General features: G+C 36.4%; 3 protein-coding genes across 5 annotated transcripts; all 3 read left to right on the top strand.

The window, feature by feature from the left end:
• Positions 1 to 3,037: 3,037 nt before the first annotated feature.
• On the top strand, positions 3,038 to 11,437 carry LOC103443215 (serine/threonine-protein phosphatase 5). Of its 2 annotated transcripts, XM_008382019.4 has the most exons (14): positions 3,038 to 3,309; positions 4,427 to 4,517; positions 4,931 to 5,100; positions 5,179 to 5,250; positions 6,014 to 6,164; positions 7,653 to 7,847; positions 8,781 to 8,889; positions 8,984 to 9,101; positions 9,401 to 9,548; positions 9,830 to 10,078; positions 10,236 to 10,361; positions 10,457 to 10,557; positions 10,688 to 10,762; positions 10,878 to 11,437. In XM_008382019.4, the coding sequence occupies exons 2-14, from the start codon at positions 4,439 to 4,441 to the stop codon at positions 10,935 to 10,937; spliced, it is 1,653 nt and encodes a 550-aa protein (XP_008380241.1). In that variant the 5' UTR covers positions 3,038 to 3,309; positions 4,427 to 4,438; the 3' UTR covers positions 10,938 to 11,437. The 2 variants fall into 2 exon arrangements, with proteins under 2 accessions (XP_008380241.1, XP_008380242.1); XM_008382020.4 differs by lacking the exon at positions 7,653 to 7,847.
• A 792-nt stretch (positions 11,438 to 12,229) lies between these two features.
• LOC103443216 (protein MAIN-LIKE 2-like) lies at positions 12,230 to 16,766 on the top strand. 2 transcript variants are annotated; one of them, XM_008382021.4, is made up of 7 exons: positions 12,230 to 12,384; positions 13,746 to 13,862; positions 13,977 to 14,621; positions 14,746 to 14,913; positions 15,014 to 15,403; positions 15,512 to 16,364; positions 16,492 to 16,766. In XM_008382021.4, exons 2-6 carry the CDS (start codon positions 13,755 to 13,757, stop codon positions 16,331 to 16,333), a joined length of 2,133 nt encoding a protein of 710 aa, XP_008380243.3. In that variant the 5' UTR covers positions 12,230 to 12,384; positions 13,746 to 13,754; the 3' UTR covers positions 16,334 to 16,364; positions 16,492 to 16,766. The 2 variants fall into 2 exon arrangements, with proteins under 2 accessions (XP_008380243.3, XP_008380244.3); XM_008382022.4 differs by lacking the exon at positions 12,230 to 12,384 and adding an exon at positions 12,412 to 13,337.
• Positions 16,767 to 18,144: 1,378 nt separating this feature from the next.
• On the top strand, positions 18,145 to 19,732 carry LOC103443217 (receptor like protein 29-like). The gene has a single exon (XM_008382023.4). It carries the CDS (start codon positions 18,299 to 18,301, stop codon positions 19,706 to 19,708), a length of 1,410 nt encoding a protein of 469 aa, XP_008380245.3. The 5' UTR covers positions 18,145 to 18,298; the 3' UTR covers positions 19,709 to 19,732.
• Positions 19,733 to 25,751: the final 6,019 nt, after the last annotated feature.

Consider the following 25,751-nt stretch of genomic DNA (forward strand, 5'->3'; position numbering starts at 1 on the left):
GTGTTGGAACTGGTGTATCAGGAAAATTACTGTTAATTCAAAATGCTAACACCTCCGGTTCCGAGTCGAACTTGGAAGAATTTCTTGGTTTTACTGACCCTAATCAAAATTTTGGGGTCTTGGACCGCATGTCGCCCAAGGTGTGTGCATATATATGTATATCTTATTTTTGTACGAGTCTATCATGCTGATACCATGACCGCATCGATGTTTTTATTTTAACGAACAAAAAATAGTTTTAGTTAGCAATGACATCACAAGTTCACTTTTGCAGTTCGATGTCTAAACGCTCACGTAGACATAAAGTTTCTAGTGTTTGGAAACGACCTAATATAGTTTTCGGCTTCTTACAAGTTTACGGCAGATACTGCCTCTGATTGTTTTTTTGGTTTGAAGCTGATGGAGGATGATTCAAGATTGAAGATGCTACCAAATTTCACAAGGCAGATTGTTGGAAATTGCTAGTTGTCGGGCTGTATTCAGTCTACTTTACTTTTGTGATCAAGTTATGTGAGGTAGGGAATTAGGTAGGTGTATTAGGCAAATCATGGTAATTGGTAAGTTAGTATGTAACATCAGTTGGTAATTAATTACTCTTAACCTTTTTTTGGTCATGAATTACTCCTAACCTATATACATATTTGCATATCTCTGAATGTGGGGTATGTAATTTAGTTACCATTGATTGGAAGTCCATTTTCACTTGCAACATAATATCTGAATGTGGGACATAAGATCCAAGTGGAGGAGAGAATTTTCTGTATGTCTCAAATACTAAGCGGAACATCACCTGTCATACAATTGGGAGGACTTAACAAAAAAATTCCTTTAATTGTATAATGACGTGTTATGTTTCGTCACATGTTTCCGATACACTAATTTTTTTTTCCAATAAAGTAGTTGTTAAACATTGTCGTCTGGAACCCTACTCCCCCATTGACGACGACCTTTTCGATCGCCTCCTAGACTCCTTCCTCTTCCTCGTCTTTAACAAGATCGGTGACTTGAAGACCCTTGGCCGTCGCTGCGTCGTTCTCTGTGGCGGTGAACAACTCCCAACTATGTGGCAGTTATCGGATCCCATTCGTTTGACGGCAGGACCCACTCAAACCATTTTCGTTTGCCGTGAAACGACTTGTGGTGGTCAGAACACCTCTAGACACCCACAGCCTTGCCGGATATGGGTGTGCCTAATCCCGAGCCGATTTCGTCCCAAAAACCTTGGAAAAACACGAGATAGAACTTAAAAATTCACATCTAAGCTTCAATCTAGAACAGAAAGAGGTAAACCCGAAGATTACCTAACCGGAGAAGATTAAGAAGCTTGTTGGAGAGTTCCTGCGTTTGCCGAGTTGCAGAGACGAGAAAGAGAGGGAGAAAGACGAGGTTTGATGACGATGATGATGATGGTAATGATGTTTGCACGATGGTGCTGCCGTGTGTGTGTCTCAGCGATAGAGAGGGAAGAGATAGAGGGTTGAGAGAGAGAGAGAGAGAGAGAGAGAGAGAGAAAGAAAGAGACAGAGTGCAGAGAAAGAAGAAGAAGAAAGAGAAATGATAGAGGGTCACGGGGTAGGGGACAGAAAGAGATAAGAGTGAGGAGTGATATGGTGTTGCCACGTGGCAGTTTGGGAATGTTTAGGAATCTAGATAAAGGGTATATATTTAGTCAAAATAGGGGGGCCAAAATGAAATCTCAATAAAACTTTAGGGGACTTACGAAATTATACATATAATTGGGGGGTTGGGGTGTTACACGCCGCACCCACTCCCTGCAACCTGGAAAAAAATAAATAAATAAATAAAACCCTAATAGTTGAGGTAGTTTTGTGTAATTTACCCTAATATTTATTATTTAGGATAAATTTCTATATTTAAAAAAACACTTAGGTAGTTTTGTGTAATTTACCCTAATATTTATTATCTAGGATAAATTTCTATATTTAAAAAAAACCAAGGGATTTGAACCCCTCCCATTTTACTCCTTCAACACCTTGACCACCATATCACTTATGTTTTTGTGAAAATATGCTAAAATATTTATATATGGTTTTGTTTTGAATTCTTTTTGCAAGAAACAAATCTACACATAGAGATGATGAAGATAGCGAAAATTTTGAACCTCGTAGGAACTCTATGTGGTAATAAGTCACTCATGTATCTTACCATGCAATGTATAAAGTGTAAAATATTGTACTAATTCATTATATATAAATGATTATGGTGTGTTTAAACTTTTTTAATTAATTACTACATATTTTCTACGCTCACAATGTTTGCCAGCTTGTTATATAATCAACTTAAATTAGTTAAATCCATCATGCAATGCATTTCCATCCAATTTTTTGTGATAAACTAATAGATAATTGACTAAATAAACATTTTGCAAAGTTTCAATAAATAAAAGATTACGCCCCTATATCTCTATCTCTCTACTCGGAGCCCTCCTATTCATATTTCCAAGTTTTTCTTACAATTTTCGTGGTTTTTATTCAATTTTTATTGATATCAATAATATCCCGATATTTCCATCGAAATTTTCATATTTTTGGACTACCGATATTTCCGATATCATCGATATTTTATACATTGCTCATAAGTAACTCATAGAAGTAGAAATGTTGAATTATTAAAATGGTGTGCTTTTTATTGTTTTTAAATTAAAGAAGCATGATTAGCTCTAACCATAAATAATTCATAGAAGTTGGTAAATTTAATCTTATATTTAGAATCACATAAACAAAAACCTAACGAGACAAATAAAAAAAAAACTAATGAAAAATGATTTGAAAATTTTAAGTTTTAACGATAAGGACAAAATAAATGGTAAAATGAATATTATTATGATTGACTTTTTAGTGTAAAAATATGATTTTTCATTAAAATAAACAATACAGGAAGTTTTTCATTAAAGTTCCTTAAAAAAAACCACCAAATTGTGGATGAAATTGTAAAAATTTCAAGTTAGGAAGAAACTAAAGAATTTCTCATAAAAAATAGGCTTTCCTAAAATGAACAAAAGAAAAAAAATAGAGATAAGTTAGTAGGAGCCTCTCTCTCTCTCTCTCTCTCTCTCTCTCTCTCTCTCTCTCCTCTTGCCCCAAATATATATAGTTTTGCCCTGAAGTCTAAAGCCTTTGTACAATGAACTAGACCAAGTCCCCTTCACTCCTAACAACAGCTTCTGATATATCTATCTATCTGATTCCAAAGTCCTATAAAATTAGGGTTTCTCTCTCCCTCCAGCTCTCTCTCTGGGTATCTCTCTCTCTCTCTGCCGAGATCCGATACTGTCTGCTGATGCAATAGGTATATACTTTCTTCTTTTGGGTTAGTTCCCTGTTTGGTTTCTGAGGAAATGGATTATTCTTTTGTAATTTATTTTATTCCTCAACTATTTCTTTCAACTGATTCACTGTATGTCTCTCTGTTCGGTTGCTGTTCATGAAGACTGGGAAAAAGATATTAAATTTTTAATTTTTGCGGATGATATGTTTGGTTTCTGTTTAATTAGAATTCACATTGGCTGAGCAAAGTTGTTTTTCAAGGGTCGTTTTGACTGCTTTCCGGGTTCCAATTTTTGTCGAATATTTCAGAGTATGAAAAGCTAAGAATTTTAAACTGAAAGTGTCAGTTTTGGACAACATAGGATTTGATTCAGTTTACGTTGTTGGTGATTCAGAATTGTTTTGCTTCACCTGGGTTATGGGAATCACTAATTTATGTTTAACAAAACATGATATAATAGGACATTTTTGAGTTCTAAGGTTAATGGGTCTGTGTCTCTTGTGACACCCTTTTAAGGCGTCGATAGCGTTAGCATATGCCGAAGTTTTTGAACTTCCTATGTTGTGTGCCACAGTTGTGAAGCTGATAATCGCTCTAAAGGAGCTAACTTTTGTCCGTAACTAGTAACTGCTGTAACAGAGGAATCTGTTGTTGCCTTGTCCGACGCTGAAAGACAATTGCTTGAATGTCGCTTTTGGTATTCCGATGGGGAATGAGATTTTGAGGCAATTGCATATGAGACATTTCACATTATTTGGCTGTGAACATTTTATTGGGGAAGAATATAGCTTCCAATTGGTAGAAAATATTCATATCATTCGATTGTATGGCAAACGTAGAGTTGAGTAGTCATCGGAGGTACATGTATAATTAATTCTGATCCAGTGCTAAGTTGTATTAGAAAATTGATAATGGGCCTTTAGGATGACTAGTATATTAGTTTTTATATTGATTGGTCATTGATTTTTTTCTTGAATTGCAATTTATAACTTTTTTGTCTGTCCGAAAAAGATATGAACTATTATTGCCTGATATGTCATCTCAACATTACTTGTAGAACTGATATGGATTGTAACATGAGGATGAGAAATTAATCATGGAATATGTAATTTGCTAATATTCGATTTTCTTTTTGTAGACGACAAAGTTTATGCCAATCATGGAAACTGAGAATGGTAATGTTAAGCAAGCTGAAGATGCTAAACTACTTGCCAATGAAGCATATAAAGGTAATAATCTGTGCTTCTACAATCCGTCATACCTTTTTTTTTCTTTTAATTTAATTTCACAGGTATGGCAATGAAATAAATTATCCTTTTAATTTCTTTGATTTTATGTACATGTATTTATAAATCAAAATTTAAATAATCAAAATAGATTTGATACGAGTGAGATTTACTTTCGGTGTTGCCGAATAGTTAATCCTAACAAGTGATTGACATTATACATATATCTCACTCTAGTGCTCTGAATTGAATGAATTCATGTGAGACATTGACTTTATCTATTTGTTTCCTCACAATTGGCAAAAATGCCTCACATAGAGATTAACTTTGAACAGTATTCTATTGATTTGTTTGTACTTGTAGTGCATTTATTTTGGGGTATGATCTGTGTGCTCATATTTTCTCTATGATATCAGCTCATAAATTTGCTCAAGCTATTGATCTGTATACACAAGCGATTGAACTAAACAGTCAGAATGCTGTATACTGGGCCAATCGTTCAATTGCCCACCTTAAACTGGAGGAATATGGTAGCGCCATACAAGATGCTTCCAAGGCTATTGAAGTTGATCCCAAATATTCAAAGGCATGTTTTATCTTATCCCCTAGGTTTTGTGCATTTAGACATGTGTGATTGTGTTCTGATGGTTTTCTGTTGTTGCAGGGATACTACAGACGAGGTGCAGCTTATCTTGCTATGGGGAAATTTAAAGAAGCTTTAAAGGATTTTCAGCAGGTGTTTTCTTCAGCACTTTTCTAAAATTGCGACAAAATAATTTTCAATACCTACTATCATAAAAAATAATTTTCAATACCAACTATCATATTAAACTGCAAGAAGTTGAAGCCGTTATTTCCAGCAACCCTTATGATACCAGTACATTTAAAATATCTATATTTGTAGGAGGGTTTTAAACAATATACTCATCATGTGAAAATGGTTATCTGCCTAGTTGGTTGTTTTTTAGTATATACATCTAATAGTGTTTTCGTTAAAGATAAATCTTAAGTTTCTGGAGAGTCAAAGCTGCACATTCAGAAGGTCGTAATTCTTCTTCATTTAATTACTATAAAGTTGCATTTTAAATGTCTCCAAGAGTTTTAGAACAATCTTTGTCCTTATTCATTGTGGCTCACATATCTTATATGCACATTTACTGGAGCAATGCTAAGCTGCAGCTGGTTATGGTTTGTGCAATTGGAACCTTTACTGAAACATGGTACGTCCCCCACATCTGAGCATGGAGCGTTGGGGTAGACAATCAATTTTCATAAGCTCTATAATCAGAATTTTGAATGTGATAAGACAAGCTTAGGTCTAGTTTGAGAAAAGAAAAATCAAATTGTGCAAAGACTTTTGTATAATGTCATTGTCTTTCCTTTCATAAATTGATACACTAGAGATGAAGGATGCTTTTGAAAATGTGTACCAAATTTCTTTTGGTAGCAGTTGTCTTCGATGCTGCATTTTTTTGAATTTTTCCCTTGATCTAAAATAGGTCAAAAGAATCTGTCCAAATGATCCTGATGCTACCAAGAAATTGAAGGAATGTGAGAAAGCAGTGATGAAGCTTAAATTTGCTGAAGCAATATCTGCACCGGAGGCTGAAAGGCGTCCTGTAGCTGATTCTATTAATTATCGTTCTATAGGTATTAGTGTTGTTGGTTTTATGCTGTTTCATTTCTTGTTATGTTTGTCCGGGTTTTTCCACTTTCTTCTGCTTATCTTATATAGATTTTATTTTTCCTTTTTCGTTTCAATTTTTTGCAGAATTTCATCATCATATGTTTCAAGCAATGGATTTTGTTAATTGTTTAAAAAATTGTTAAGAGTTGCTTGTCCATGCTTCTGAATGTTGATAAGCGTTCAAGGCATTATATGAAACTTATTCTTTGAAATGCACTCAAGTGCATGCTATTGCAAAAAAGTGAATGCGATAGCAGCCCTATGTATCCTCTGTTTTGTTCTATTCTTTTTAGTGAAATTGGTTTCTTATTAAAGAAAAATATAGCAGCTTGATTTGACTACTTAAAGATCTTCTCTTTTAGGTTTGAAGTTTTGTTAACTGCAAGATTTGCTCTCGCCAATATTGGTGTCTGTTTTATTTTCTTGGAAATGTATGATGGCGCCTGATTTTTATTTCATGATTCTGTTACTATTTACCTGATTCATTTTCATTTCATTGTGATATCCTGAACTTTTTTACTGATCCCTCTTTGTATCAGTTCTACCTGAGCCATTATATAGTGCATTATTACCATAGTTCTGAATTTTTTTGTCTGAACTCCCAAGGGATATTTAAGAATTTCAAGTCTCTAATTTTCACCAACACTTGTAATTAATGAAAGGTGGTTTTAGATTTCTCATTTATTGATTCTGGATTAAGCAGGTTTAGAGCTTTTATAGCAGCTTCCATATTTGATAAGTTTGAGTGTATTTCTAAGATTCGGTAGTGTTGGTTGCATTAGTGGGCGCTATTAGGGTAGATACAGGAGCTGCGGAAGTGAGCATGTTGGCCATGCTGTGGACCAAAACTATAGTCATGGCTGTAGGGATGGAACTGGTGGTATTTGGGTAGTATTTGTACTGGTGATTTTGTTAGTGCTACGGTTCAAAGGGTCCAATATTACCTAGAAATCCCTCTTTTTGTACTTTTCATTTTTTTATTGAACAATTGATCATTTCCACATTCAAATTTCATTAATTGGGGCGTTTAGTAGGGATATTTTGGATGAATGATTTTTTGTTGAGTTGAGTCTGATATGGAAGGATCCCTCATGTCGGTTTCTCTCGTCTCTGATGTTGGTTACACCGCATGGTTTATTTGGGACGACATAGTTATCCCAAATTGTTTTTTACAGATGGATGAACTGTACACACAAAGTTAATGCCCTATAATTTACGCATTAGTTGCATCTGTTTCTGTTGGCATCTGGGGTAGGATCTTTTTTCTTGTCTTGTTTGCTCGTTAGTGAGGAATCAGTTCCTGAAACATGTATTCCTCAGTTTAGTTAGTACCAATAAGCTTGATCAGCATTAAGTAACTGATTATCATTTCATTTCAAAATTCTATTAATGTGCACTATACAAAATGGTGTCTGTTAACAGCATTAATTATAGTATTCTTATCATTATAGGAATGGCCCCCAGTACGTCACCAGACTACTACATAGCAGCACTTGGACTAGGAGTTGTGGCAGCATTGGTTATGTTCAGAGCAGAAGTGACTACAGTTCTGACTGCAGTTGTGGCCACAATAGTGGTGGTGATCATGGTGGCCCTGGGGGCCCATTGGTGGCGTGGCTTCCATGGAAGTCGAGTAAATAACCTAGGTTTGAGTTCACAGTCAATGAAGCATAAGAAAACAGTCGAAGTCACTCTCATAACTTCTAATAGTTGGAAAGTTCTGTTAGGTTCTAGGAGATGTACTGCAAACTAATATATTCATTCACTGCTAATGCATTCTTGATCCTACCATTTAGATAGTATACTTTCTCGAGAATGGATTTTCAGCCAAACGCATGGTCTTAATGGAGTTAAAAAGAGTTGAACATGGATGATATGTACTCTACCTAACCCAAGTGGGTAGATCTGGGCCTTGTATTATTTTTGCCTAGGTCAACTTTCTTAGAGTCAGGGTTGAACTTTGTTTGCTTGTTCTAAAGTCTATGTTGCTCTGGATCTGAAGTTGGTCACAGAAAATTGGAACAGAAAAACCGGGTTTGCAATACTACGAAAATAATCAAACCAGGAAGCTTAAAGTATTCATCTTAATGTGAATAAGAATTCTCATGAGCGGATATATGTTTCTTCTGTTTGTGTTTATTTGTTTGTCTGCATTATCTAGCTTCATTTGGTTAGCAACCTTGATTTTCTGAACTCAGTTCAAATGTGGCATATTTTTTGGTACAGCTGCACGTGTCGTAAAAGTTTATCACTTACTGCAATGCAATGGAGTTGCTAATTTCTTTTGTAGATATTGATGACTGATTGAGCATCCATCCTTTTGACATGTACACTTGTGTAGAAAATAGTATGTTCTGTATTTTTAATATTTGATGGCTTGGTGAAAGTCACGCATATACCCAAGTAAAAGTAGTGCCCTTGAATTTTATAGATTATATAAGTGGAGGCACTCTCTTATGGCCAAAACCTCACTCTTAACTAATGATATAATGAGGTCTTATTTACGTCTATATAGGGTAAAGCTTATTTACGTCCTTTAGCACTCGAGCTAATGAAAGTGATATCTGTTTCAACTTCAGATGTGGAACCACAATATGCCGGTGCAAGGATAGAAGGGGATGTTGTTACTTTGGATTTTGTGAAGAAAATGATGGAGGATTTCAAGAATCAGAAGAATTTACACCAACGGTATGTGTGGGAATTACAATACTCACTGTCATGGACTTTGGCAGCAAAATATTTTTAGACACTCTTTTCACTTCACCTGGTATCGATATTGCAGATATGCGTTCCAAATTGTCTTACAGACGAAAGAAATGTTGCAAGCCATGCCTTCTCTGGTTGATATAAATATTCCTAAGGGCAATCATTTTACTGTTTGTGGTGACGTACATGGGCAGGTAATACATTTCTTCCATATCCATAAGATACTGGATCAAGTGCTTGATTTGACTTTGAACAACATCAACATCTTAGAAGGTTAATTCATAGAGAAATAAAGGGATTTGACCGGTAAATGTCAAATACTAGGTGAAACAATAGATATTTCAATTTCATATTGTCTTATGGTTTTTCTGAAGTCAACCTAGTCCGACTAATGTATTAGCTTCTAGTTTTGGTAGTTCTGGCGGTTGTCTACATGATATGTATCTATTTAAGTTCTAGGCACTCTCTCATTTGTTTGTTTGTGTGCCTGCAGTTCTATGATCTTCTAAATATTTTTGAGCTTAACGGGCTTCCTTCAGATGAGAATCCATATCTATTCAATGGAGATTTTGTGGACAGGGGATCTTTTTCTTTGGAGGTGATCCTAACATTGTTTGCTTTTAAGTGCATGTCTCCATCAGGTGAATCCTTTCGTTTTCTTGATCAGTTTATAATTTTTTGTTAGTCTAGGTAGATTTTTTTAGGCCTTCCATATCTTTTGCGAAGTCATGTTGAAGTCACTTTTCAATTACTTCGTTGTGGGATATTACCCTGTTGCTCCTTTCAATGTCAATATTAACTCCGATATTCATTTACCACTCATTTCTTTTGCTCGGTAATCTGGTCATGTTCTACTCTTTTCAATTAAAGAGAAATCATGTTCTGAATTGATAACACTCATTTCTGTTTGTATAATTTTCAGCAATATATCTCGCAAGAGGAAATCATGAGAGCAAGAGCATGAATAGGATTTATGGTTTTGAGGGCGAGGTCCAGTCCAAATTAAGCGACAAGTTTGTGGAGCTGTTTGCTGAAGTTTTTTGTTGTCTACCGCTGGCTCATGTAATAAATGGGAAGGTTTTTGTAGTCCATGGGGGTCTTTTCAGCGTTGATGGAGTGAAACTCAGCGACATTAGAGCAATTAATCGGTTTTGTGAACCTCCTGAGGAAGGTAATTTATTACATTCCCTCCCTTTATTCTGCTTTTCAATTACGTCTGTTATTGCCCTTAACCAGGTGAATTTAAAGTTTGAAAATACGCCATCACAAACCTTCTGTAAATTAATTAGTAGGCAGATTTTATATTTGTTTTTTCTGGGTTTCATCAGGGTTAATGTGTGAATTGCTGTGGAGTGATCCACAGCCTGCACCTGGAAGAGGACCAAGCAAGCGAGGTGTAGGTCTTTCTTTTGGTGGCGATGTGACAAAAAGATTTTTGCAGGAAAACAATTTAGGTAAATTACTAGCGTTGACAAGTTATTTTACTGAAGTTAATAGTGCTAATTAGCAAAGGATGTACTGGAGGATTTACATAGCTGTTAATATACAGATTTAGTTGTGCGATCTCATGAAGTAAAGGACGAGGGTTATGAGATTGAGCATGATGGGAAACTTATCACTGTCTTTTCTGCTCCAAATTACTGTGATCAGGTAACTGAATGATGGCTACACGGCTACTCTTCGATCATTACTAAATCTTCTAAAATTGTTGTGTATGAACTTTATCGAAGCTTGTTTTTTGCACATATGATAATTTTGGTTTATGGTTCCGGCGTTGCAGATGGGTAACAAGGGTGCCTTTATCCGTTTTGAAGCACCAGATTTGAAGCCTAACATTGTTACTTTCTCAGCAGTGGTCAGTGGTTCCTGTCAATTTAACTGCTCCATATTTGTTTTAACATTCGCGCACACACTGTACACTAATCACGTGTCTCGTTGCACTAAAAAAAATTCCTTGTATAATATCGCAGCCACATCCTGACGTCAAGCCAATGGCATATGCGAACAACTTCCTCCGAATGTTTCAGTAATTTATATGTCCAAGTGGAAGTGCCAACACAGTTGAATACGACTTTGCTTCAGAAGCCTACCGGAGAAGGGGTTGGTGCACGTTGACAAATGCAGTATCTTGTCGCGATTACTTCCCGTAAAGATGGTTCTTTTCATTTTACGTATCTTTCTCGTTCTTGTTCTTCTCACGACTAGGACGAGAATATTTCAGGCATTTTCTTTGAAGTCGTTTGTGTTCTTATGCTTGCTCCTGGAAGCCAGGTTTAGAGACGAAATTCATAACCTTATGGAGTATGACTGCCAGCTAAAGCTCATGGCGTTTTCTTCGTGTTTATTTTTATGAATTTTGATGATTTTCTATATTTTTTTCGCTGGTATTTTGGAGTAAATATGTCATCAAATTTGTTCTTTTTGTTATCTGAATTTGTTGCAACCATATAACTTGTAAATATTTGAATTTATACCTGATTTTGATCTGGAAAATATCTTAAGTGCCTGCAATAAAGTTGTCTTTCCATTAGCCTAGACTGGAGAAAGCAATAGAATCATCCTGCATGAGGGGAAATACTTGCGTTTCCCGATTCATTGTCTTCTATCTCTCTCGTCACGTGATCATTTTGCATTCAGATATAAATGAAAATGTACTATACTAGTAATTACTTGTCATTCTTGTCATGAAAACGGAATTATCAGATTAATTTTATTGTTCCTTTGACCTTCCAATGTGTACGGTTACATCAACTCAAAATCAATCGGCAATGTTCTCCTTATTATTGAAACTATTATGCACGTATCAGGTAACGAGAGAGCATGTTTAGCGTTGAACTTAAAATGTGCATAACTTATTCGGGTGCCATGCTAGAATGTTGATATCGAACGCAAAACCAGTTGATAAGAGGTAGGGACAATATTTTGAGTGATTAGTTATATCATAACGTAATTGTAACACATTACGAGATATGCAAATTGAAAAGGTTATGACGCCCGTTACGTGTAATTCTTGAACAACATAAATTAAGGAAGAGTACAAAAATCAAGGGTTTCTCAATGGTATGCTATTAATGTATTGCAGAATTATCGTCAACTTAAACTATAGTATCACTATATAAGGCGATTTTAGCTTAGTTTGTTAAGAGCACTCACCCTTCCACTTAAACTACCGAGTTCGATTTCTCTACTCAATATTGTTGTCAAAAAGTAACCGAAAAATAAAGAGCTTTAAAATATATTGGGCCCAATACCAGGCCCAAACAAATTCATTTTTCGAGTTACCCAATATTAAGGTTGGGCTCGGGTTAGGGCAGTGAAACCCGCCCAAAATGAAGCCCTAGTAAGAAAAGAAAGAGAAAAATCAGTAGTTTGTGTTTTGTCATAGCTTCCATCGTCGTTTCGACTTTCGAGGACTTGAATTGCTTGCGTTCGTCGACCCAGCTCTCCGGCGTCGTTTTGGCTCGATTTGCATTTCAGGTTTGTTTATTTCCTCCTCACCATTTGCCCCCCCCCCCATAAAATCTCTTCCTTCTTTCTTCTAATCCGTCTAACCTTTCCCTTCTCAGCTCCCTGTTTGGTTTCCGAGAAAATTTAATTTTCCAACTTTCTCATGGAATTTTCCATCTCAAATTTCACCACCACCGTTTTCGGCTCACTTCAATTTCTGAGAAAATGAAAGTAAAACCAGCTGATAACATAACTGACACAGAATCTCGTTTGTTTTTTTCCTTGTATTTTCTCGGAAGCCAAACTGGGGGTTTTGATTTTGGTTGTGATTATGATTGAGGATTAGCTGTGTGTTTGGATTAAATAATAAGCTATGGTTTGCAGAGATTATAGCGTTATGGATGTGAACTTTTGAATGTGGAGTGGATTTCTGTGGCAATTAAGCCCTGAATTGGATTAATTATTTTAATTGGGGGTTTTAATTAGGGTTTTGGGTGCTGTATCTTAGTTGCTATAACTTTCGGATGGTAATTGAATTGGGAAGATAAATGAAGAAGGTAAGTGGAGCTTCAAGTCTTAGTGTTAGTGTATTAGCTGAGAGAAATTGATCTTGCCCGGTTGCACCATTGCTCGGTTCTTCGAAAAGTACAAGAGGAATTGAAATGCATTGTGGTGCGTGATGATGTTCATCTGAGCAAATTTAGGGTGCATGATGATGATTTGCCATTACGTCTCGCATTTTTGGTTTTTGGATAGGGAGAGGAAAAGGAAAGGAGGATTCTTGAAAGAGTTTATTCAAACGAAAAGCGTTTGAATGATGTCCTTGCTCTTTCATATAACATGTAGATGAGTGAATGTTTATGGGTAAAAGTTATTCATTTGTCATGAATTAAGAATGACAGTTCATGGGAAGAATTGTGATTGAAAAAGAGGACATATTCCAAAGAGCGTGCTTAGACCTTCTCGAATGAAAACAAACTGCGGTATGAGAGTTTCATTATGTTTTGATCTTTAAATTCTAGTACTCGACATATTGGAAATTGCAGGGATGACCGTAAATACAAGTCTCTTAATTTGACCCGAGTAGGTTTAGAATGCACAAAAAGGTTTCAATTCTAATGTAAATGAAGCTTTTTGTTTGCTGGTTCTTTCTGACTGCAACAGTTTTTGTATTTATTCTAACTTGTGGTCCAATTTACCTCATTCCAATATGCTTGCAAAGCTTCCTGGAGCTGAAACTCATCGTTTTGTGTAAATTTGATACAAGTTAGAGGCAAACATAGAGTATAGTCGATTCCTTCTGTAATTTTGTCGTTACTGAGTTTAACTATCTATGATTATGAATTAAGATGCTGCTATGGAGCTAATACACTGGGTGATATTTTCTGTAGTTGGGAGTAATGGAAATGATACTGGTGGACCCTTATGGGACGAATCCTGGACCAATTGATGGTTCAGTGCTTTATGATCAGGACAAGCATGTGTCTTCAGCAGTTTGGGATGGACAGGTGCAGTGCACAATTTAATGAACCATATAAGGCTTTTTACCATTTCCTTCCGTTTTTTTTAATGAGCTATTTTTTCTGATCTGGATGATAACACATATTTTTAACTACCTACAGGAACGTGGTGCACTCAGATGTCATGAACACACTTCAAAGCTTGATCAATGGACACTCACGGAGAAACAGGTTGAGTTGGTAGAGAAGGCTGGATTTGGTTATTTAAGATGGATTCCGGCAATCAGTCTAGATAACCCACTCATTTCTGCACTAGTTGAAAGGTGGAGGAGAGAAACAAACACCTTTCACCTTAATGTTGGAGAAATGACGGTAACTCTTAAGGATGTCGCACTATTGCTCGGACTAGCAATTGATGGAGACCCTGTAATTGGTATAACATATACCACCTGCAACTCAGTATGTGACAGGTATCTCGGAAAAGTACCAGAATCTAGTTATACTAGTGGTGGAATGGTGAAGCTAAGCTGGTTGAAAGAGTTCTTTTCCCATTGTCCCAAAGATGCACCACTCGAAGTGATTGAATGTCATACCCGTGCATACCTCTTATATCTTGTTGGAAGTACAATATTTTCTACAACTACGGGGAATAAAGTCCCTGTCATGTACCTTCCACTGTTCGAGAATTTTGACAATTGTGGGAGATATGCCTGGGGGGCAGCAGCATTGGCATTCTTGTACAGGGCACTGGGAAATGCCTCTCTGAGATCTCAAAGTACAATTAGTGGTTGTTTAACGCTACTACAGGTTATCTACATGTCTTTTTATTTCTTTTGTATTTTCTATTTTTTTTAGCAGTTCCTTTGGCTCTTATTTGCAGTTGCTTCTTGTTGATATCTTTTTTTTTATATTTCATTTCATATTTTTGCAGTGCTGGAGTTACTTTCACCTAAATATTGGACGACCAAAGCTCAATACTGGTTCAATGCATGATCGTTTTCCTTTTGTGCTTAGCTGGAAGGGAAAGCAAAGTGGGCCAACAACAAACCGTGATGTAGTGTTTTACCGTAAAGCTCTGGATTCCTTGAAACCATGTGATGTAAGTTTTTCCTTCTTCTTTCCATCGATAACTGAGTCAGCTGATATGCTAGTTTTAATGTATGATTTTAAAACAAATTTGACATGGCGTTGGCTTATAGGTGGAGTGGCTTCCATATAGAACTATGGACAGTACAGTGATTCCAGAAGATATCAAGAGCAATCTGAATATAGGGAGGTCAAAAACAATGCTGATATGCTTTGACAAGGCAGAAAGGCATCTCCCAAACCGTTGCCTAAGGCAATATGGCATGTCTCAGTCAATCCCAGAGGATGTACAGCGATGGGAGAGAAAAAGTCGCGGAGTTGATGGTGGGGTTGACTTGTCAGGGAAAATGGAGTCAGAGCTTAATGAATGGCTGGAGCGTCGATATCATATTGTTGAAGGTGATGATGGTGCAGATGAAAGTGATTATATGCTGTGGTACCTGAAAATTACACGTAAATTTATAGGGAGGCCCATATCTCTCTCATCTGAGTTTCAAATAACGGTAATATTGTATTGAATAAGTAAAATTATAATTTATTGGTTATTGTCAAGTGTGAGGATAAGGAGATGGTGCATTATCTTTAAATGATAACGTTATTAACTTTTGCAGAATGCTGGGTTGAGGGATATTGCACGCATAGCAGATACATTTGTAACAGACGGGTTGGACCAAAAACAAGCTGATTCAATTGAAGAAATCAGAAGTATTGCGCATCAATGTTTGAGGGACCAGATTTGTGGTCCAGACATACCGTCACCCACCCCACAAAATGAATTTGGGAAAAGGATGAGAGGAAAGGAGAGGGTAAGAAGAAAAGGTATGGGAAAACGTTTGCGGAAGGATGATCCAGCACAATATATTACTGCTAGTGAGGACGATCAATCCCAGTTTTGTGGTAGCAATGTCAGGGTTGAGCAGATACGTTTTCAGGATGTACACAGTGAAGATCATTCACAGCTATATCATGTTGACAGTGAGGTCACTGCTTTGCATATGATCAACGGAGATGGTGAGGATGAGAATATGCAGCTATGCAGTGCCGACATGGGGTTTGATCATTCAGAGCTAAGCCATGCTGCTGTGGAAGGTAATTCTGAGCTAATCCGTGCGGTTGTGAAGTTCGATGACACACAGCTTTTTGAAGCAACCGAAAAGATCGACTCACAGCTTCATGATGCCATAAATGAAGTCAAGGACTCACAACTGTCTGATTCAACTAAGGTAGTTGATACACAGATGTGCAATGCAACTAAGGTCATTGACTCACAGCTCCGTGGTGCACATGACGAGGTTGATGACTCAGAGCTTCCTCATGTTACGAGTGAGAGTGATCCACAAGCATCGAAAGTTGAAGCAGAGGTTGTTCCAGAGCCTTCTCTTGAAACTCCTCAGGACATTGCCCATCAGAGTAAATGTAGTGTCGTAGTATAATATAAAGCCGCCATCATGCAATTTTTCTGAGGTAATCCATTCACACGAGCAAAGACGTGTACTCTGATCTGATAATTCTTCGATCTTATTTGTACTATTTTCCGCTTGCATTTGTTCTATACCAGATGAACCTATAATTCCATTTTATTGTTTGACAGGCAGCGCGAGCGTAACTATAAGAATTACAAATATGCAGCTAGATTGGCAGTCTTGGGGAAGTAAGCTGGCAACAAGATGCTTCGGTTCGTGTTAATTATTCTACTGTTTTGTGCTGTAACAATTTTATGTCTGATCTATGTTTATAACGTCATCTTCGTCTTTAGGTTATCGATTATTCACTTTCGTTTCCAAATGTAAAGATTACTGGAAGTTGTGTCTGTTCAGGTACTGGAAATAATGTATAATTTCATGTATATTATGATCCCTCTGAAAATGTTGAAGTTTCGTTTTTTTGGCGTTGGGTTTTATTGTTTTTTATACAAGCGAATAGCGATAGTCGGGGAGGAAAATCGAACCCGAGATCTTGAGTGATAAATGCTTTTAACTGACGGAGCTACAAGTCTTTTGCCTATCTTGGGATGCTTTTATTTCTTGAAGAAAATATAGGGGACAAATGGGCCCTTAAATCTGAATCACAGAGGACCATTATTTAGGGTAGTTCATATTTTGATTAAAACCCTTTTGTATTTTTTTGGTCGAAAGTCTTGTGTAGTGTCAGGCAACTAGCAAAACTCTTAACACTCCAATTTAGCCCTCGTGTGGGGTCTAGGATTCGGTTCAAATGGATAACTCGGTGTATTCAAGGTATGTTGAAGAAAGAAATGAAAAACTCTGCCCAACTTAAATTAATGAAACTTATCCATTTTAGTTGTGTTAAAATGGTAGGATTATAAGGGATATGTTTTATTCATCAAACGGTTCTGTTTAAATCTCTTTTCTAATCCCTTCCGAAAAAGCAACCCCAAACGAAACTTTAAAGTTAAGTAAAATTTACTCTACCATATGGCGGTCTATATGAAAACTAAACACTCCAAAGTTTGGGTTCAGGGTTTAGTTTCAGAAACTTTTTTTTTTTAACTCCGCTAATCGTTAAGATTTGAACTCTGAACTTCTTCTAACAAAGTCGAAACTGGAAGGTGTGAGATGAAATTGTTATGTGCTTAGCTTTAGGCATTCATTAGCACAAGTTCAATGTTTTGTGCTGCTATGCGACACTGCCCTGGTTTGCACTTTCACGTCATGGTTTTCTGTGAAAACCATTGTTTAAGTTGAAGGCTTTTTGTTTATTAAACTCAACCGTTTACACCTGAATTTCATGTTGGGAGAGGACAAGACTCGCAATTAATTTCCTTATGTGGGGATACAATTCCAATGCAAACTATTTTTGTCGTTGAAAACCAAAAACTGAAAACTACTTTCTTACATTTTAAAATTTTGACCTTAAATTTTTATTTCTTAAAAATTAAAATTAAAAAAAAAAAAATTGAAAACGAAATAATTATCAAATTGCTTTGTTTCTTAACAATAGGAAGACAAAATAGTGTGTGGGAAAAGTGAAACATGCCCCTTACAGGGTCCCTCGATATTTTGACCCTACCTTTGCTTTCAAATTATCAAATTCAGATTTGGATCCTCTCATGAGCAAAGGAGACAGAGTTTCCTGACCCAAATATACAGACCGTTAGATTTTGATTCAACGGTTATAATTATTATAATTTTTAAAAAGATTCTCTGTTTGTAGCCGTTGAATCAAAATCCAACCGTCCGTGTTTGGATGAAGAGGCTCGTCTCCAAATCCATCAAATTCTTACTCATATTACTCAGATGTTATGATTCCCCCTTCCCCCATTGATTTTCACCACTCCTATCACTTCAATCACTAGTCCTCCAACTCACCCTCTCTCTCTCTCTCTCTCTCTCGCACTCACATAAAGTGAAAACCCCATCTAAAAACCAGACAACAAAATGCTGCAACTCACCAAACCTCCTCCATACCTTGACACAATGTGCCTTCCCTTCTCACTCTTTCTCCCTCCACTTCTTCTCTTCCTTCTCCTCTCTCTCCCTCCTTCAACCACCGCCGCCACCAATACCATGCTTCCATCTGAATCAGAAACCCTCTTCAAGATCATGGAATCCATGTCCTCTGATCAACCCTGGAGAATTTCTCACCCTACCCCTTGCCAAGCTTCCTCCTCCTGGCCCGGAATCGAGTGCAAAATCGGAAAAGACAATCGCCCCCATGTCTCCCGGCTAGATTTTGGCTCCCCACCAAACCCCTCCTGCAAAAAAACAGCCGCATTCCCTTCCCTAATCTTCTCCCTCCCATTTCTCCAATCTGCTTTCTTCTTCAACTGCTTCACTCACACAAAAACCACCCTCTCTGTTTCTCAAAACAGAGCATCCTCCCCTGCCTCCCTCCAGCAGCTCAGCCTCCGGTCCAACCCGGCACTCACCGGCCCAATCCCACCTCAAATTTCCTCCCTCAAGTCCCTTGAGATCCTCACATTGTCACAAAACCGCCTCTCTGGTCCGATCCCACCGGAGATTATCACCCTCCGGAGACTAATCCACCTTGATTTGAGCTACAACATGCTCACAGGCACCATCCCTCTTCAGCTGGGCAGTCTTAGAAACCTCCAAGGCCTTGATTTGAGCTACAATTCTCTCACAGGCTCCATCCCAGACACAATTGGTCAACTGGGTTTGCTGCAAAAAGTTGACTTCAGCTCCAATCAACTCACAGGCTCCATCCCCAGTGGCGTCGAAAAGCTCGGTTTATTGGTTTTCATGGCCCTAAGCAACAACAGGTTAAGTGGGCAATTTCCGAACGGATTGGAAAAGCTGCAGAACTTGCAGTATTTCATTTTAGACGGCAATCCAATGCACATTCCTCTGCCATTGGAGTTTGGTAAATTGGTGAAACTCCAAGAACTCAGGCTGGCTGATTCCGGCTACTCGGGCACTATCCCGGAATCCTTCTCCCAGCTCAAGAATCTAAGCACTCTGTCGCTGCAGAACAACCGATTAACCGGCAAAATCCCGGTCGGGTTTGGGAGCCTCTCGCACATTTACCACATGAATCTGAGCAGGAACATGTTGGGGGGTGTTGTGCCTTTCAATGCAAGTTTCCTCAAGAGGTTGGGGAGGAACTTGGATCTTAGTGGAAACCCAGGTCTCTGTCTGAGTTCCTCAGAAGCTCACGGTTCGAAAGTTGGGGTTAATGTCTGTGGAAGCAGTGATCAGATTGCTTCACCAGCCTCGCCATCGAAGAATTCTCAAGCTCCTCTTCCATCTGGGATCTCCAAAAACCCATTTTTTCTGTTTGCTGTTTTGTGTGTTTGGAGATTGCATCATCAGATGCTTTTAGTGTGATAAAGTATATTTGTGTTTAATTTAGTCTGATTTATTGGTGATTAGTATAAAATATTTTTAAAAGAAAACTAATAAAAATTGTTTAACAACTTTGAATTTTAAAGATAAGGACATAACAAAGAGTAAAATAAATAGTACCAAAATTGATTTTTTAGTGTAAAAATACGGTTTTTCGTTAAAATGAACCGTATCCGGAGCTTTTCTTGAAAGTTTCCTATTTTTAATGGATATAAGATTTTATGGGGTTTGCAAGATTTGATGTGCGTATGGGGGATTTTTTTGACAATTTTAACAAAACATTCCCGCTACTGTTCATTTTTAACGAAAAATCACATTTTTATTTTTTCCTAGTACTATTTACTACACCTTTATTTATAATTTTTCATTAAAATTTAAGTTTTATTGGACTTTTTGTTAGTTTTTTTTTTTTTTGACAAATAGTAAGATAATATATCAAATATGTAAATTACGGAAAAAATAATTCGAACTTGGATAGAGAAGGAGCACATTGCTTTAACACCAACTTGGCCAAACACATGTAAGCAACCTTCTTTTAATTTGTTTGAGAATTTTTCTTCTTACAAATTCAAATCATGTGGTTGATCTAGAATTTCTGGTGTAACGGGTATATTCTCATATTGGTATTTCTCTAATTATTACTTTATCGCGTGACACTAGCGAAATACAAAAATATACCTCACAAAAAGTTACAAAACCGATTATCCATTAGGAGAGATTTTTAAGTGTGATCGGTACACATAGTGGTACATCACTTGTCATTATATAAATTATAAGATATATGTGTTAAAAAATTAATAACTTATAATATAAAATTTGTCACAAGTTATATAAACGTAGTATACCATCCGTATTCCGATCCTAATGAAAAATTTCCCATTAATTAGAATCTCTGTGGTCTACAACTCTAGTCATAAAGCCAATCATGTCGTCAAATGTCCAGACGGTAGCTGAAAGCTTTATGGACTTGGATTGTCTGCCCTCCAATTTCTGTGCCCTTCTCGTGCCCTCCTGTTTTTGTGATCACGGTTAAGTCACGTCAATATTTTCTATTACTATTTCTTTTTGTTTTATTATTTTTATAAAAAAATAATATAAAATATTGACGTGGCTTAACCGTGACCACACAAAACAGAAGGGTACGGAAAGGGCACCGAAATGGGAGGGCACGGGGAGGGCAGACAATCCAAGTCCAAGCTTTATTCCCTTACTGGTTCCTTCTTTGATATTAGATGGACGAATCAATTATTTTCTGCAGCAGATGAACATAAGAAAAATCTCGATACATTTGAGATTAAAACCTTAATTATAATATTTAAGTGATTCAGAGGACACTGCCATTGGGAATTTGGAATAGCATTTTTCGTGTAATAAGCATGTTTATTTCTTTTCTTTGACAAAATTTTCAAACCCAACGCCTTCGGCTATGTTTACCAAGAAGCAAACTTCTTGACAGATGCCGCTTTCGACGGAGGCATTAACTTGTTATGGTCATGTGGTGCATAATTGTAATATTTAGATTAACTCTATCTTTGATGAGGCTGCTCTTGCATGACAATATAAAGGATGCGTAAACATAAACGCTAAACAATTGGTAACTTAATACGATGTTAATTAATCGTCTACACTTGCTCCAGGATATTTTGCATAATCTGAACCGGCCATTTTATATGTATATGTTATCACTTAAAGATTATCCTCACAAAATTTCATTGAAATCAAATGACATTTACTTATCTAAATGGGTCATATCAAGTAGGCGAACACAATATTGTTGATAAACAAGGGAAATGTTCACAATAACAATTGTAGGGCTAGACAATTTCCGGTTGCAGTGAATTTTTGCAAAAATGATTTATGAGTAAGCGGTTCTATGATTCAGATCATGAAATACTTTGTAGAGCGGGCCCAAATAAGTGATTAATATTGTTTAAATTATTACTAACTGATTAACACTTAAACACTTGATACATACACACACACACACACACAACATATTGTTCTTCAATAATTCCATGGAAATATGCAGCTCCTGATTTTGACACTTTTGGGGATATTACCATTAGCAAGCAAGAGAGAGTATCATCTGACACTATATATGTTGGTTCGATTAAAGGTTTAATTTCTGGGGACCCGAACCAGAACCAGATAGATTTCTCTTTGAAGAGTAGACATCAATTTAAACCAGAACTTGTAAATTTCTACCACCCATACCAAATGTACAACAACAATTCATGCTCAGTAAGAAAATAACAGAACCTGGTTAAATTTGTAAACTTCATCAAATAACGAAAGTGAAAATGAAATTACAGTGGCGGGGTGGGGTATTATTTGTAGGACAATTGCCCCTGTGGAGGGAAGGTTGATGAAACAAGACCACCTGCTTGCAGAGAAGGACTAAATTGCAAAGGACACATGGCCCCTCTTAATATATGGATCCCACTATTCATTTTTCAACATTTGAAAAAAAAAACTTCCCTATTTGTAAATAGTGTCTTGGTACAACATTTACTATTTACTACTGCATGCTTAATAGTAAAGTGACCTAGCTATTTATTTACCCACCTCCCCCCTTCAATTTTGAATCCCATTGATTAGGGTATGTAGTTCTTGCTTCTCTGTATTTACAAGTTTGAATTCGTATAAGCAGAAATTTTACTATTCTCAGGTGTATAGCATAATAAAAAATGATGAAAATCTCTCGATATAGATTAGGACCTCACACTAATCTTTTTGTATATGTACTTTACTTGATAATCCAAGGGGAAAAGCTCAGTACAGTCCTCTATGCATGCGAGTAATTCTGAGGCGTACATATTTGCTAGAATATGAACGTGCAACACAAAAGCAATTAGTTTCAAGTGATGGTGTTCAATTATGTTTTAAGCCGTCCCAAGGCAAAACTTCCCTTTCAAAAGAGATTTTTCAGTGTGACCGGTATACGAGATGATATACCACCTGTCATTATACAAATGATGAAATATGTGTGCTAAAAAGTCAATAACTTAAAAAAAATAAAAAAATAAAAAATTTCTACCACTCCTATAAAAACACGTGGTGTATCATCCATATTCCCGTCACAAAAAAAAAAAATTCTCGTGTAGGGGACGAATCCTAATAGCTAAAACCGTAATCCTAAGTAGTTCAATTTCATCATTGGCTTTGTGCCGCACAAAACGTTGATCAACGTTGATATATCTCACTGATAGTTGGCTAAGATAAAATAACATACGTTCAAATCAAATGATTATAAAAAATAAAAAAATAAAAAAAACAAAAGTAAACATGCAATCATTTAGTATTAGAGTGTACTATCCACACACCTTATTTTACTTCTTACACACCCTTTAATAATTTTTGTCCGTTGATCTTTTTCAATTCATCCGATTCGACGGCCGAAAATTAAAAATGTGTGTGAGAAGTAAAATGGGATGTGTGGATATCAGACCCCTTTAGTATTTCGTCTAATGCTATAACATGCACGGTATTTTTTTTTGCGGAAAAGGATTCTCTCCAGATCTTCTTTGTGGGAATTTGGATGATCAATTAATCGTATTAATTCATTGTACATTGTGCGGTCAATTTTCATTAGGTACTATTTATATTCAATTTTAAATTTTAAATTTTAAATAATTTTTGACCGTACGATATATGATGAACGAGTATGATTGATTGATTTCTCGGATCTCCACAAAAAAGATCCGAAGATGATCATTTTCATTTTTTTTCACCACCTTGGATCATACAGTGAATATTGTTCTACCAAATCACTAATTAATGCGTGCATATATAATTGTATAAACATGAAATTATAAGCCTTCATTCAAAGGTGGGCAACTATTATTGACAAGTAGAATCAAATCCAATTTCCAGTTCTAGGAAACAGTTCGAACAGGTAGAGTCCAAAACTATCACACGCCCCATCCCGTCCCCAATGCAGTAAAGGAAAAAGTAGATCGCACAGTCACTTGTCACACCCATTAAATTTTATATATATATATATATATATACAGGGAGCTTAAGGGGAGGGATCCCCATTTTTAAAAAAAAAATGGGGACACGCTCCCCACCGTTAGATTGACTTTAATGAAATTGTGTGGTTGAGATTAAAACACAGGCCATAGAATCTCAACCACAGGATTTCATTTAATTCAAATCCAACGGTGGGGAGCGTGTCCCCATTTTTTTTAAAAAATGGGGATCCCTCCCCTTAAGCAATTCCTATATATATATATATATTCTATATTTATCATTCAAAGGCTCATCACTCTCTCGACCAGATTTTGTCACCAAACATGTATTTGGAAAGAATGAAGATGAAACCCTACTCTGAAAAGGCATCTAGTCATCAAGGCCAAATGGGTTTTTTCGTACGTGCATAATGCATGCATGTGTGAGAGAGAAACAGGACGTTGATGTTTCACCCGAAACTAAACTAACAATGTATATGTAGCGAGTAACACAACTTCATATAAGAACATGCAAAGTTTGGTAAATTAACTTTCGACGTGAGACTTCTTTTCACATTTTCACACACTTTCTTCACCTGTAACGAGTTCCAAAGCCTTATATGTGGGTTGCACAAGAGTGACACCAAAATGTGTGTGACAATGAGATCTAATACCACAAAAGAAGTTGAAATTCTAGCATAAACCAATTGGTCATATGAGAGTAACTATACTTCTAAAAAACACATGCGAAATTTGGTAAACTTCCAATACAAGACATTTCTTCTTATTGGCGAGAGTTACTACAAAAGGAGGGGTGGTGGTGAATGTAACCAGAAGGCATGGACGGAGGGAGGTAAGGCCTATTGGGGGCACATGCCCCCTCTCATCCTATTTTATTTGCATTAGAAATTATTCAATTAATCATTCCTATTTTTTATGCTTTACAAATTATTCAATTAATCATATTAAAATAATAAAAATCCTCTTTTTGTTTTTAAATGCCCTCCTTCATTTCTGTATATTTTTCTCATGCACTAATGTCTAAACCTTATTGAATTGCATATATTTGATTAGTTAGTACAAATGAGCATTGGATTGTCAATACAACAATTAAAGACAAAATTAAACAATAGAGTAATAAAATTAGGCATTTTGTAACTAATTTTTTCAGCATTTGTAAAAGAACTAGCTTTATTTGTCCAAAAAAAAAAGGGATCAAATTTTTTAAGATGCCCCCTCTTAATTAAATTTCTGACTTCGTCCCTACCAGGAGAGCATGGGGGACTAAGACAGAAACTACGTATCTGTCACTTTCCTTGTTCATCAAAGAGTTTATACAAGAAGAAAAGTTGCAGAGAACCTCACGTGGGAAAGGGAGTCCTTTGTGCAGGTACACATTTTTACACCACAAATTATTTTTTTCCATTTCACCGGTATATTTTGAGAATGGATCGAGATGCTTTATTGCTTTTAGGTAAAATTCAAGATGTCATGTTCAATCATGTACGTTCATCTGATATACATGTGTGTGTGTGTATATGTATAATATATTGTTGGTTGAGCTTTGAAGCGCAAGCATGCAGCTTTCTGCACACATCATTCTCAAAGGGCCCATTTTTATCTCTGGTCTGTTTGAAAAATTCGTTGTCAATTTAAATGCTTAAATGGTCTTTTAATTTTGATTAAGTTCTTACTAATTGGAGCACAAGCTAAGAAGGATTGTCCAATCTCTCCCTCTCTCCTTCTCTTGAAAATTCATTTTTGATTCTCGCCTTCTTTTTTTAATTACAAAGAATATGCTTTGATTCCAACATTGAGTTGCTTGCAAGATTGTACGGCATAATTGATATGTCTTATTTCTCTATTTTTTTTTAAATGTTTATCTCTGCCAACTTTTTATGATACTTGTTAACTCTCGTATACATTATACATAGTTCAACTAATTACTCAATTATTTGTTGATTCCTTTTTTGTCAGACTGTTGTGTGACTACTGTATACGATTTTGTTTTATCTAGCAAACAGAATTGAAAAAAAAAAAAAAACAATTGCCCCTTCTTGGTAGGATGGCATTTT

This window comes from Malus domestica, chromosome 09 (assembly GCF_042453785.1).
Source record: "Malus domestica chromosome 09, GDT2T_hap1".
Taxonomy (NCBI): Eukaryota; Viridiplantae; Streptophyta; class Magnoliopsida; order Rosales; family Rosaceae; genus Malus; species Malus domestica.

Excerpts from the sequence above, each read along its gene's own strand:
- LOC103443215 (XM_008382019.4), top strand. The coding sequence starts at position 4,439 with ATGCCAATCATGGAAACTGAGAATGGTAATGTTAAGCAAGCTGAAGAT. Across the intron at positions 5,251-6,013 it reads CTTTAAAGGATTTTCAGCAG|GTCAAAAGAATCTGTCCAAA; the intron begins GTGTTTTCTTCA and ends GATCTAAAATAG. Across the intron at positions 6,165-7,652 it reads TATTAATTATCGTTCTATAG|GAATGGCCCCCAGTACGTCA; the intron begins GTATTAGTGTTG and ends TTATCATTATAG.
- LOC103443216 (XM_008382021.4), top strand. The coding sequence starts at position 13,755 with ATGGAAATGATACTGGTGGACCCTTATGGGACGAATCCTGGACCAATT. Across the intron at positions 14,622-14,745 it reads GTTGTTTAACGCTACTACAG|TGCTGGAGTTACTTTCACCT; the intron begins GTTATCTACATG and ends ATATTTTTGCAG. Across the intron at positions 14,914-15,013 it reads ATTCCTTGAAACCATGTGAT|GTGGAGTGGCTTCCATATAG; the intron begins GTAAGTTTTTCC and ends GTTGGCTTATAG.
- LOC103443217 (XM_008382023.4), top strand. The coding sequence starts at position 18,299 with ATGCTGCAACTCACCAAACCTCCTCCATACCTTGACACAATGTGCCTT.